This window comes from Lycorma delicatula, chromosome 1 (genome assembly GCF_047948215.1).
Source record: "Lycorma delicatula isolate Av1 chromosome 1, ASM4794821v1, whole genome shotgun sequence".
Lineage (NCBI taxonomy): Eukaryota > Metazoa > Arthropoda > Insecta > Hemiptera > Fulgoridae > Lycorma > Lycorma delicatula.
The window spans coordinates 30,681,323-30,695,956 of NC_134455.1; the positions used below are offsets into that span (position 1 = coordinate 30,681,323).

General features: G+C 26.6%; 1 protein-coding gene across 7 annotated transcripts in view; it reads right to left on the minus strand.

The window, feature by feature from the left end:
* The window catches only part of LOC142334408 (modifier of mdg4-like), a 288,350-nt gene that overhangs the window by 65,254 nt on the left and 208,462 nt on the right, over window positions 1–14,634 (minus strand). The window contains exon 5 of one of the 7 annotated variants that reach the window (XM_075382506.1): window positions 2,594–2,682. The exons of 4 other annotated variants lie outside the window; for them this stretch is intronic. In XM_075382506.1, the coding sequence (XP_075238621.1) occupies window positions 2,660–2,682 (23 nt within the window). In that variant the 3' untranslated portion in view covers window positions 2,594–2,659. Of the gene's footprint in view, window positions 1–2,593; window positions 2,683–3,952; window positions 4,308–12,136; window positions 12,247–14,634 lie in introns of those variants that run through there. 2 more of the 7 variants (XM_075382422.1, XM_075382478.1) reach the window with 2 other exon arrangements.

A 14,634-nucleotide genomic window follows, 5' to 3' on the forward strand; every position in this document is an offset into this window, starting at 1 on the left:
TACAAAATATTTTATTCATTTTACTTGGTAATTAAAAAAAGTATACATTATAATTTGTACATGGTGTCACACTTTTAAATATGTATATTAAAAAAAAAAATGCTTAAATAAAATAATATATAAATTATAATAATTTAATTAATTTATGAAGTTCATTAAGTATTAATAACATGACTAGAAATATAAAAATAATCATTTAATACACAGGAAAGTTTTTAATAATTGAATTCATTACAACAGAAATATTATTATAATAATTTAAATAATAAATATCTTTTTATGCTTTAATTAGATAATACTCATAAGAGTAGTTATTTTAAAATTATTTATAAATTTACTCGTTACTACTATAATACATATTTCTGGATATTTTACATATAGTTTATATATTTGTTTGTTTGCTTCATGTGTCATATATGGCAATAACTTAAGGTTTTTTAGTTTTATGGTAGACATAATAATGTGTAAGATAATACTGAAATTAGTAAAGCAATATGTTCTTTTTGTTTTTATTATCTGATAACTGCAAATACATTATGGTTATAAATAGTATGTGCTGTATAAATAAAGGATCATTTTCTTTATATATAAAAAACTTCTATAGGGAACTGGGAATTGAAATGAAAAGTCTGATATAAGGAGAGAGATGCATGGGAGCAAATAGAACTGTTTTCGGTCCTCCCAGAACCTGTGACAACTGTTGCTTCTATATTTTTATATAGGGAACTTGTAAAGAATCTGGTCCCACTACATAGTTTTGGGAAGTTTCAAGTTCTGGAGTAATATGATAATTCCTCTTTAGGCTAAGGCTGTAAGGAGGAATTCCTGAGAAGTTGAGTGTTGTAAGATAATATATTATTAATTATTGTATTAATGTTAATATATTATATATTTTATATATATTATAAATGGACCACTGAATGTGAAAATAGGAGGAGAAAAGATTATGGAGGTAGAAGAATTTTGTTATTTGGGAAGTAGAATTACTAAAGATGGACGAAGCAGGAGCGATATAAAATGCTGAATAGCACAAGCGAAACGAGCCTTCAGTAAGAAATATAATTTGTTTACATCAAAAATTAATTTTAATGTCAGGAAAAGATTTTTGAAAGTATATGTTTGGAGTGTCGCTTTATATGGAAGTGAAACTTGGACAATTGGAGTATCTGAGAAGAAAAGATTAGAAGCTTTTGAAATGTGGTGCTATAGGAGAATGTTAAAAATCAGATGGGTGGATAAAGTGACAAATGAAGACGTATTGCGGCAAGTAGATGAAGAAAGAAGCATTTGGAAAAATGTAGTTAAAAGAAGAGACAGACTTATAGGCCACATACTAAGGCATCCTGGAATAGTCGCTTTAATATTGGAAGGACAAGTAGAAGGAAAAAAAATTGTGTAGGCAGGCCACGTTTGGAATATGTAAAACAAATTGTTAGGGATGTAGGATGTAGAGGGTATACTGAAATGAAATGACTAGCACTAGATAGGGAATCTTGGAGAGCTGCATCAAACCAGTCAAATGACTGATGACAAAAAAAAAAAATTATATTATAATGATAATACATTAGTGTTGTAGTATAATATATTATTTAAAATGAAAGTACAATTTACAATTATAAATTGCAATTTGTGATTCCAATGATAATTATATGTATTTTGTAATTTCATTGTGCCTTGAGGATGGAGATCAAGGTCATAAAAAAAACACTAAAATGACCTGATGGCTCTCTGACTGAGATAAATCACTGAATGGTTTAATTCAGTCCTAGAATATTAAAAGAGCTTATGTACAAAATGTTTATTTCTGATGTTAGTAGAGCATTTTTACACCTACCATCAATGTGTAACAATCAAATGTTAAGTGTGCTTGCATATTCTACAATCAGTGATTCCAGACAAGTTGAGCAGGTTATTTTTTATTAAAAGAGTATTAATTTATTTTTGACTAAAATTTAGGATAAACTATATATACTATATATGACTATATATGAATAAAAAATGCTATCTTTTTATTCTATGTTAATTTCTTAAGACAGCTTACTCACTGGATGTAAGTCTATTATTTGGCACTAAACCTAAATAAATTCATCCTCTTTTAAATCATTAGGAATTGATAACAAATGTTTTAACTTGGGAAATTGATGTATTAACAGTCATAGTGAATTTCTATCAGAAAGTGATCAGATATTTTTTATTATACCCTTTAGAAGTTGAATTTTTTAAAAACTTCTTGACAGGTTTCTAGAGCCTAATTAAAACCTTAAAAATGTCAATTTCAGATACAGGAGATAGTTGTGATGAATGAGTAACTACATAGTGTTTCACTTATACATTCATATGGACTCTTAAAAAAAATGTAGTATTTTCTCATCTTTTTATATTTAATATTGTTAAATATGATTAAATAAATACTGTAAAATCTATTTTAATTTGCCATTTACCACAATTCATCATCCATAAAAACAGAAAGAGAATACAAACTAAACTTATTCAAAAAATAAGATCTAATGGACTTATAAAAAAAATAATGTACTGAAACATTATTATAATTATGAAGAATTTTTCTTTTCATTATTGTCTTAGTGTTCTTTTATTTTAGGTTTGCAGTTTTTTTTTCAACATAAGCAACCTTGTTTATATATTTTGATTTCATATCAAGTTATTGTGTTTTATGTTCTTCAGCTGAAAAAAAAATTATTTTAATCAATCAGTACAAAAATAGTAATAAAATTATTTCTTGTTTTCTAAAAGATTAGTCAAATAGAGGCTACATTACAGACAGTTTTTTAAATATACAATCTTAAAAGTATATTTTAAGTTCCTTAATTCTCATTTTCCCTAATTTGTCACTGCTATGGTCCCAATGGTGACCAAATTATGGAAATTCTACTTTATGAAATAATATCTATAGATTTTGGCATACTATTCGAATCTGATGCATCTTTGTAATTAATTAAGTTTTTTTTTACATTATTATGATTTAATGATTATTATGGTATATTTTTAAGAGTTATAATTAGTTCCAAAAACACTTATACAAGTACAAAATAATTAGCTTCACTTAATTATTTTGTAAATTTTGAAACTGAAAATATTAAATTAATCTGAAACTGAAAATATAGAAGTAATATTAAATGGTTTAATAACTCTTGGATATGTAACATTTTCAATATTTAAAAAAATGTACAGTTGTGCAATTAAAAAAAAAAAAATTGTAAAAATGAATAAATTATTTTTTTTGAAATGATCTTTAGGAAAAAAAATGTTTTTTTAATGAACAAGAAAATAAAATTCAAGAACTAAAACACTGATCTAATTGTGTAAGTGAAACATTAAGAAACATAATTCCTCAAACACAGGAAAATACATAAATTACTTTACACAACTCAAATAAAATTGTGTGTTCACTCAGAAATACAAATGTTGATGGTTCTCACTAAGCAATATAACAATAAAAAAGATTCTTCAACATAGTGTCAAATCTTTGCCATCAGTAACTGCAATATTATAAATCAACAGAACTAGTTAAGCTCTTGCAATTTAGGATATTTATCTATAAAGTGAGTTGTTCTAGCTGCTGTATGTTGTGTCACTTTGATGTGATGCATCTGTGACTCACAGGCTTCTGAAGTCACTAAAATTGTTTTTACTTTAACATACATTAAGCAATTATGAATTATCATATGGTTTGGTTTTAGTTAGATAAAGAAATGTTAACTATGGTTGAACAACAAATACAGACAGACAATAAGTTAGTAAATGCAGTTGCATATATTATTATTATTTATAATGTAAATAAAAATGATCTTTATAGATAATTAACAACATTCTCTTGTTATGAATCTAATATAACCTTTTCTATAAACATTTGTTATAATTCTAAACAGTTTTCATTCGTTTTTGGTAGTTTTAGTTGTACTAATTTATTTAAAATAAAAAAATAAAAATCATATGTTTAATTTTTAATAAACTAAATGTCTCTGCTACACAACCTTAGCAGTTGAACAATATTAGGTATACTTTGTTTCCATTTGGTTAATTATGTATTATGCAATATTATGTATTATTAGAATTTGCCAATTGCAAATGTTGACTGTGTTTAACTCTAATATGTCGTCTTAGATTGTCAGCACGTGTAAGAACTAAAGGACAATGAGGGCAATGATGCGTTTGTGAATTATGAAGCTTATAATGTTTTTGTATATCTGTTACAACACGTCCACAAATTCTACACCTAGCCAAACCTTGAGGGAGATTATCAAATATCGCAGACAGTACCTCTGCTACCGGATACGAAATAACAACCCCTGAAAAGAAAAAAAGTTTATTTCAGCTTTGAATGACCTAATTCAGAATATAAAAGAACGGCTAGAATTTTATACTTTGGATTGTACTAACAGAATGTTTAAGAAGACTACAGCAATTTACCTTATCTGCAAACATAACTACTAATCATGCAAGTAAAAAAAACAATACTACAAAAAAAAAAACTGCATACAGAAATAAATAAAATATTTCATTAAAAAGGTCAGTTGGTGTAACTACAACAAATTTTGGATAGGATATTTTTAAACATTATTTTTTATAATAAAAATAATGGAAAATTTGTACCTAAGGAAAAATAAATATTTTTATTTTTCATATAAAAAAGTACTGAATTTTAATTTAATTATAAAAGAGCTTATACATAATATTGTTAACAATTTTTACAATTCATCAATATATATTTCATCAATTATATTTCTTTAGCAAATTTGCTAAACAAAAAATCTAATGATAGAATTATGAACAATAACCTCAACAAGCCAGTATGAAGAAGAATTTAGACTATTATAATTTCTAACATGCAACATAGTGCACAGAAACAAAAAATTTTCAAGTTTCAGAAAGAACAGAATAGTAGAGGAAGTACTTATTCTATTTCTTTGAAAGTGGTTCAATAAGGTATGAGAGAAACTCTTTAATTTTACTAGTTTTTAATTTTTATATGAAAATAATCAAGTTAAGATACTGAAATAAAATGCAAGGGTAAAATTAAATAAGTTTCACTGATGATATTGAAGATAAGTTTGAAACTAAAAATGAGGTAATGACAAAATATGGATGAATAAGTAGGAGAAAAAATATTCAAATTGAAAATTTACTATAAAGCCATCACCAGGAATGAATTGTGATAATAAGAACTAAAATGAAATCAATTAGATCATTTTAATATTTTATGACAGCTTAACCTGGGCATAAGGAAAACCAGGTAGGCATAGAATAAAAGTTCTGAAATTAATTTTAACTGGAAAAAACACACCTGAAAATAAAATAAGAATAGTATTTCAGAAATTAAAGACTATTAAGTTCAGTAAAAGATGGAAGTGTAAGGAAAAACTTGTAAGCAAAAAATTAAAATGCATTAAAATATAAAAGTATTTAAGGATGTACGATATAAGCAAGAGAGAGTTAATTAAAAGTTATGTATTAGGTATGTAGGACAAGGAATAAAAATATGAATTAAACATTAGCTGGGAACAGAAAAAAAATAAAAACATGTCAACTGATCATGACAACAAGAAGGATATGTTAGAGATTTTTGTTTTAAAACTTTTTGGATTTTGCAAAGCCAGTTTATCAGAGCACTAGATTTAAAGTTTTTTTTCTGGATTATTCATTTAGTATATAAGCTTCAAGCTTGTGCATGGGAATATGAAACAGACATTTTTTAGTGTATGAAAAATGTCATGCCTGAGTTCAATCAAACATTAGTTCAATTTTTTAACTCACTAATATCTTATCTTCTATCCTAACTATTATTTTAAATAGAACATAGAATAAGGTATTATAATATATGATCAGAAATTTTGTTAATTAGAACTGAGGACTAGCATGAGAGTGGTGACTGAAAAAAATATTTAAGAGCATTTAGTGTTAAAATAAAATTTGTCTGGTCAGGTCTGATACAATCTTATCTCCTGGGTGGGAAAACAGTCTGAGCTATTCACACAATAAAGGATAAAAAATAAGACATTCCAAAGAGATTCAAGTTTACATTTTAAAAATGTAAGATGAAGTTTTTCTTCTACTGCATACAGAAACTATATACATCTTCTTTTCCTTTTCTAATCTCTCCATTGTTTCATCAGTTGATGTTTCATAAACAGCATATCTTCCATCAATACTCCACTTTTCCTGTGCTTTCATCTTTCACTTACCTCACATAATCCACTTACTTTTTCTTAGTATGTTTCCAACAGTCTCCTACTATCAATTTCCATAAAAATGCTATTCTAGCTTTATATTAATTAATTTTATTTATTTTTTCGATAACAACTGAAGGCAGACAGGATATGCCCAAAAAAACTTCTTGACAAAAGTAAAAATAAAAATAATTACGATAAATGACAAAAAAAATAACTGAATTACAAAATGCTTATAAAAAAAATTAAATAGCAGTCAGCTTATTATTAAAATTTATTAAGGATATTCAACTATTTTTCAACCATTCAAGGCAGTCCTGATTATTTTAATTTTATTAGCGAATGTAGCAATATTTACATTAAGCCATTTACTAATCAGAATTTTCTAATAAAAACAAATTAGAATGATGAAATGTTCTTTCCCAAGAAATTAGAAACAACAATTCATTTGAGTTGAATAAGACATATAAACTCAGAAGGTCAGTGTATATTTCAAATTTAATGATATTTCAGTGTCATTTAATATTAAATCAAATTATTAATCCTATATCTTAAAGTAAGATAAAATAAGAATGTTAATTACTTAAAGTAACATTAAATATCGACCTTAAATCATTCATTAGAGAATCTAATGGGCAAGACACACTATATTTCTTATAATGTAGTACTCTAAGGAATCTATTTTGTAACCTTTCAATGAATAATACTTTAGAACGATGGTAGGGATTTCATATTTCAGAAGCCAATTCAAGCTTATTTTAACTAGAGTACAGAAAAATCCAAGAAGCAATCCTATATTGTAAAAACAGACGCTAAGACAAAATATAAAAAAAGGATTTTGATGCACTATTTATAGCGACAGTTACAGGACTCTTCAAATTCAATGTAGAATTATTACATGTAATAAGTTCTCAGTACAATTGAAACTTGAAAAGCAATAAATGACATAGAATCACATAATTAGTTTTATTATGATTCAACAAGTTATTTTGAAGATACAGTGCATATAACTGTCAAGTCATTCTGTAATAAGATACAATCCAATGAACTAGTAATTACTTTATCAATTTTATAGTTATCTAAAAATAGCAAACATTTAAATAAATAATGTGATTTAACAAGTTTTTAATCATTAATGAAAACAGCAAAGTTCCTTAATTCGATCTGGGAAATACCAGAGGTGCTAATACACATTTATAATGTAATTTTTAAATGCTACATACTAAAATCACTAACAAAGATGAGAAGCAAAAACATGACTAACTTTTTAGAAAAATCATACGTAAAAAGTATTTTAGCAGAAAATCATGATTAACACTATCACAAGCTTTAGAGAAATCTAAAGATAGTGTAAAAATTCTGGAACTACAATCCAACTGTGCCACTCTAACATTACTCATTCGTATAGCTTTCTGGCATCAGATCTACCTGAGATGAAGCCAAGTTGTTGAGGAACTGTTTCAAGGTTTACAGGATCAAATTCTTTATTATCCACAGTATTATTTTTTACTGGTCCCAACCATCATCAGTTTCTTCAGCAAACTATTCATGTTCCTCTTATGAAAACTACTCCTTTCTCTTTGTTCTTCCTCTTATTGATCACAAAATTTTCAGCTTCTCTGGCTGCACCTAGACTGATGTAGTGCATTAGAGCAAATTTACGTGGACTTTAACATGGCTAATGCTTCTCTCAATTTGTTTACAGTACACCTGACAAAAGTTACTTAGTCAGTTCATAGCTGCTTACAAATAGATAATTAATTTTTAGTCCATTTTCAAGTAGGCATACCTTTGAGATCATGTCATACTTCAGCTTATAAAAATTTCTCTTGTGTATACATTTTTTAAATAAGCCAGCATTCACTGGAAGAGTTAGACAACATAGCAATTATAAAAAGTTTATTTCAGTTCCCAAGCTTTTTAATGCTGTTATCATCCTTTATATGTAGAATAATGAGGAAAGTGATACAATTTACAAATTAAATTTTAGAACAAGACTTAAACAGAATATTCTTGCAAACTGCTAGATAATCTGGATTTATTACTATTGCTGATATATATATATATACATATATAGAAAAATTGATTTATTTTAGTTTTCTAAACAATATAAAAAAAAAAAATTGTTGGTTAATTTCAATCATAAATTTAATTATAGGTATTTAATTAAATATAATTCATATGACATATAGATACAGTTCACAATTTCACAGAAAGAATAAAAGACATCTGTTTTAATCGTTCTAATATTAACAAATAGAAAAATGTTCAATAAGCTTTTATTAGCATGTAACACAATATTTCAGCACTGTATGTGGGTGGGGCTTATAAGAGCTAGGGACCAGAAGGCTTACAAAATACCACAGTATCACGATAGGTACACTGGTAATTAATATAGTCTGTTAAAATAGAAGATAATTTCAGCTTACATGAGTATGAATATTGATAGTGAGGAATAGTTAATGTAATTACAGTGTATAGTCATTTAGCTTGCAGGATGTCTTTCGGGCAACTTACAGCCATAAATTCATAAATTACCAAACAGAAAAATACCTGGGCAACACACCTAAATTAAACTTATTTGATCTTTTAAAAATTTAATCATAATTGATTCTTGTATATTATCAAACATAGGTCCATACATTTATATAAATTTTCTTTTGCTATTTTTGCTAACTCCAACCATAATTTCTTCTCTTGCATACCTTATATTTATCTAGGTCAAATTACATTGTAATACTTTTTAAGCAATGCCAATATATATCGCACCCTTTATTACACACAAAATACACCATTTTCACACCACATACGATGAAGTGTAGTTTTATTATATTATATGGATTGCAAAAACATACTTTTTTAAATTTACAAATAAAAATTTGGAGTAAAATTTGTATAACTGGCTAAACTTTCATAATGATTTTAACTCGTTGGTTGATACCACTACCACACAAGAAAATTTCTGATGAATTGTGACCGCTTTTTGAAAAAAATTTAATGCCTAGATATTTTATGAAAAGTCAATTCATACTGTTTGATGAAGCTTAGATAACCTGAAAAAAACAGAAGAATTATTCATTCTCACAATGTTATGTTCTCTATCCCCAAGTATTTTTAAAAAGAGGCAATTTAGATATAAGAATTAATTCATACAACAAAATATTCTGAATTCTTTTGAACCCAGTTTGATTTGCAAATGGTAGAAGAAAATATTTCAGCATCCTACGTTATAAATTACATAAATAAAATTGATTCCTGATTGTCAAAACTTTTTAAGGGCTGCAATAGATGTAAATAATGGCTACAAAAGTGTAAGGGATAAATTAAGATGCACGGCCAATGTATTTATTAATAGCAATTTGTTATCAGCACAAAAAACATGATCATGTCTCTTTCTTTTTCTAAGCGAAATTCCAGTTCTATTTTATTAACCTCAGTTCACAGCACAGTATGTCATAATACTGAAACCAAGTTAAACTAAAGGAACTGAACAATGAATCTAAAGATATATATACCTGAAAAACTAAATATATTATTTCTCAGTTGTTTTTGAACAACTGAGATCTGAAGGAACAATTTACTTTAACTGAATTTGCAGCAATATTTTCAATATTGTGCAAAATATACATATATTTTCAAAATATATATAAAATTCTATATACATTTCATTATACCTTGCTATGTAGTTGTTAACAGGCATATAATAACGAAGGCATTGCTACTAAATTGTATTATAATATGATGGTTAATGTAATTGCTTCCATAAAATTAAGTAATAAAAATTCCAAGGTTTGAAAGTTGGTAGGGTCACTTTTTCTTAATATAATTTTTTGTATTTATATTTATGAAATACATTGTAATAATAAATTGCTACTATAGTACTTCATTATATAACTTAAGTAGAATTAGTCACACATGAAGAGCCTTTCTCCCATAACTGTGCTTTATTTTTAACAACTTCACTATAATTTATTTTTTACTGAAGATAAACAATTTGGTTGATTTTGCTAAATAATGAGCATAAACTTGTTTGAATCTTAGATTTTTAACAGTTAATTCAAAAATTAAAATTAATAATTTGGGCATTAAAAAATTTGACTTCTCTGAATTACATCTTCTCTAACCAGTCATTGAAGAAAAAGATAATACATAACAATAAATTGATTTAAATTAATTAATTTAATTCCTTTTTCATTACCTTATAGAGTGTACCTCAAAACAGACTGTTATAAAGTGAATGTGATCACACTGTTCGAACATACAAGATCATGGAGTTCACAACAGTGACAAGAATGTGGTCTCAACAGAAAAATTAAACATGTCAACCTAAAGAGTTTGACGACTCAGAGAGCCATAAATTTCTTTTAGAACAATTTTGGAGTAAGATTATTTGCCTTAAATCTAGCTTAGTGTTATTAGTCAACAGAACTAGTAAATATGACAGATGTCAGCAGCAGCATTGACAGTAGCAATAGCAGAATTAGTAATAGGGTAGCATTAATAACTTGACTTATATTAACTATTCTAGTTCAGTAATTATATTAAGAGGAAATGTAACATTTTTTCAGATATAATAGATGATCACAAACTAGGTTGGGCGCATATGATCAAAATGTAAAAAAATTATTATAGATTCTGGTACTTATTGACCCTTTCTAGGTGTGATGATTTGCAAAACTTTTCTTTTAAGTATTATTAAGGAATTAGCTGACGCAGCAATGCTTCACCGTTGCTAGATTTGAGTATATATATATTAAATGAACACAAATGAAAGTTTGATAAAACATTAAAAAAGTGAACGTTTAATCTTGCAAAAAAATTAACCTGATAATTTAACCATTCCCTTTTTCTCATCTTCCCTTTTCCTCTTTTTTGCAAAAATATTTCTTTTCATGTAACTAATATATATTTTGAATATGAGCAAAATTGGACCATAAATATAGTTTTTTGAAATATCTTGACCCCCAGCGGGTCAAAACTAATTCAGAAACCTTCGTGGATGGGTGCACAACTCACCAAAGTTTCATCGTAATTGGATGAATGGTATAGGAATGCATAAGGAAAAACACACATTCATTTATATATATATATATATATATATATATATATATATATATAAGATTACTAACACTCAACAATGATAACAAATTGAAGTATAGGGAAGTAGTAGCAAAACATCATGTGATTAAAAATTATAAATGTATTATCAGCTCAAAAAAGATCCTTAAGCATATGATTTAGGAGGGGGAAGCAAAAAGATGAAACCAATAGTGATCTCAGTATAAATTTCCAAAATATTTGCTAAAAACAATCCTACGACCAATACATCTTCAATTAGACAAAAATAATATATTTAATCTACAGAATTTATATTACTAAAGTTCTAGTTTTATTCTAGCACTAATTTTTAGAGTTTAGATGGTCTTTTGGGTTGCAGCTTAAGTTCTTCCATGGTCATGATTCTAACAATTTAAAAAATGGTATAAGGGCCATTTAGAGGAAGGAGGTTTACAGGTACATGGATATAGATCATTAATTATGTTTTATTTTGCCCTTTTTTCTAGTTATTTGAAACAACCTATACACTTTCCAGAAGTGTGTATAGTCTACACAATTCTTTTTAGTTATATTTTTAGTTTTTTTTCTTTTTAGTTATACTGTATTTTATTTTTCACATTAATAGTTGTAGCTTAGTTATAATAACAAATCTTTGTAGAATTTGTTAAATGGCTATTATTACAGATTTTTTATCACAATATTAATATTCTAACTAAACTAATAAAATTATTATTATTATTAGTTAAAATAGTTTTTTTTAATATTAGTAGTTCATATTTTTGAACTGATTGTAAATTTTTGTTTAAAAATTTTATCTGCAATGATGTTTAATAACAATAAAATATAATATTATTTTCTCATCCAGAATCCTTACATTAAAATCTTTGTCTCAAATCCTTTTCTTTGATTTTTTAACGTGACCTTCATCTTCTCTTCATTAGCCATCATTCCATATTCTATGCTTATATTAATTGAATGAGAAGCTTTACCTTAATTGTTTTTTCTGTACTCAAAATCGGTGAAAAAAAACAGAAAAAAGAGACAATTAAAAAATGTTTAAGGAAAATAAAAGTAGTTGAAATCTAATATTAATGACCACTTTAATTATTAATTACTGCCAGGAGGAACTAAGGAAACGGTATAATAAAAACCCAAAGACTCTGTACAAGGTTTGGTAAAAAAAATATGGGGAATTTTTTAATTTCCCAGGCTACAAGTTCAATTATACAATTTTTTTCTTGTTTTTGTGTGGTACACTTGTCCCTAATGTATTTTTAGACTGGTAGCCATATTGGAAGCTTAGTTTATTGTTTACTGTTGAAATGGTTACATGTTTTGATATGGTAGGTGATTTTTAAGTGGAAAAAATGTAACAAAGAATTTTTATTAAATGTTGCTTTAAGAATTGAATAAAGTCCAGCACTGATTTTAAACGTTGAATGTTGCTTTTGGCAATTTTTCAATGAAAAGTTGCTCAAAAGTGGTACAAATTTGCCAAGAGGGTTGTGAAGATGATGAGCAACCAGGATGTCCCAGTACATCAACAGACTTCAAAAAAGGGAATTAAATGATTATGGACAATCGCTGAATCACCATCACAAAGTTCATAAGAATTAATACCTGAAGTTCTATGCTGTTTGCATGAAGCAATCTGAAGAAAATGCCCAATTTGTGATGAAACAATTCATAACAATTGCACCATGACAATGCACCTGGTCACAAATTACGACTTGTTCATGAATTTTTGGACAAAAATAATACTGTTATGATGCCTCAGCCTCTGAATTCCAATACATGGCCTCCTGTGACTTCTTATTCTACAAGCTGAAAAGAACCATAAAAGACGATGTTTTGCCAACATTGAAGAGATAAAAACAGAATCGCTGAAGGAGTTAAATGTCATTCTGGAGATTGTATCCAAAGGTGCTTTGCAGATTTGTGCCAAAATATTGGCACAAATGTATTAAAAGGAATACTTTGAAGGTGACAAAATCAATATTGATAAATAAATAAATAAAGATGTTTTGAGAACAAAATAATATTTTACATATTTTTATCAAACCATGTATAAACAAAAAAAATTACAATTAATAATTAAATAAACTAAACATATATTTAATAAACTATATTTTTATCAGTATTGATAAATAAAAAGTAACTGTTTAACTAAACAGTATCATTTTAAATTAGTTCTAAAAAAAATTAATACACTGGAAAACATCCAATTTTCTAAATTTAGGAAACTTCTGCAAAATAAATTTTAAAACGGCTCCATACAACTACTCAATAACAAAATTTTTCAATCATGTTAATAAAAATCAATTTTTTGAATCATCTAATTTCTGTTTATTACAGATTTTTTAAAACTTTTGTTTTTAAAAAACATTTTTTAAGACCAGACTACAACTGATTCATCTGATTCTATATTTACAATAAGCAAAATACTTCTTTATTTTATTTTTAGTTTCTTTTAGTTACACAATGTATCAAATTAAAATTGGGAATCCTTGGAAAGCAATTATAGAAATGTGTGATAAAGAAACACTAATAATTCTGGCGTATGTTTTTCAGGTTAAAATAAAGAAGTTCTTATAAACATAGGTCTGGAAATGCTTACTTTTTAGTTATGGCAGATGAAAATGTTCCCCTAATTTCACCTATAATAATAAAATGAGACTATAATGAACTTGGCGTAAACTGTTTATCAGAAGTGATGATTTTATATTTTTTCTACATGAAAAAAGGAAATGGCACCCAGAACTGAATCTCCAATAGTCTCTGAGAATATTGTTGAAAAGACAAACAAACAGGAGTCAAGAATGATGTTTTTTTAGGTTTGGCATAGATTTCATTTTTTATGACAATAAACAAATAAAACTTTATAAAGACCTTAATTCTGAGAACATTTTGTACATTAAGTCAACTGAAATCAAAAAAATTAAGAAATCTGTCATTTAAAACAAAACAGACCATTTACTTCAAAGCAAAGTGTATTTTAAACCAAACAAAAATCTCTACAGTACAGCAACATTTTCTTAAAATGACATTTCTGAGTTTTATCTGTTTATTAACAATTAAATAAGTGGGCATGTGTAAAATGATTTGTAAGGACACCAACTGCAATTTCATATATACAGTAGGGCAAACTAAACGAAAACTTACAACAGAATAAAGGAACATTTGATTCATTACAGATATTGGAAACCAGAGAAGTTGATCTTATTCTATTAAACATTGCATGAAAACTAGTCACAAATGATTTAAATCACAAGTTAAAAAAATATCCATAATAAATTGAATTAAATAGTTTAAAAAAATATTTAATACTTAACTAAATGAAGGAGAAGCTTCCTAGTTTAATAACAATGTGATAATTATTCATATAAATTTT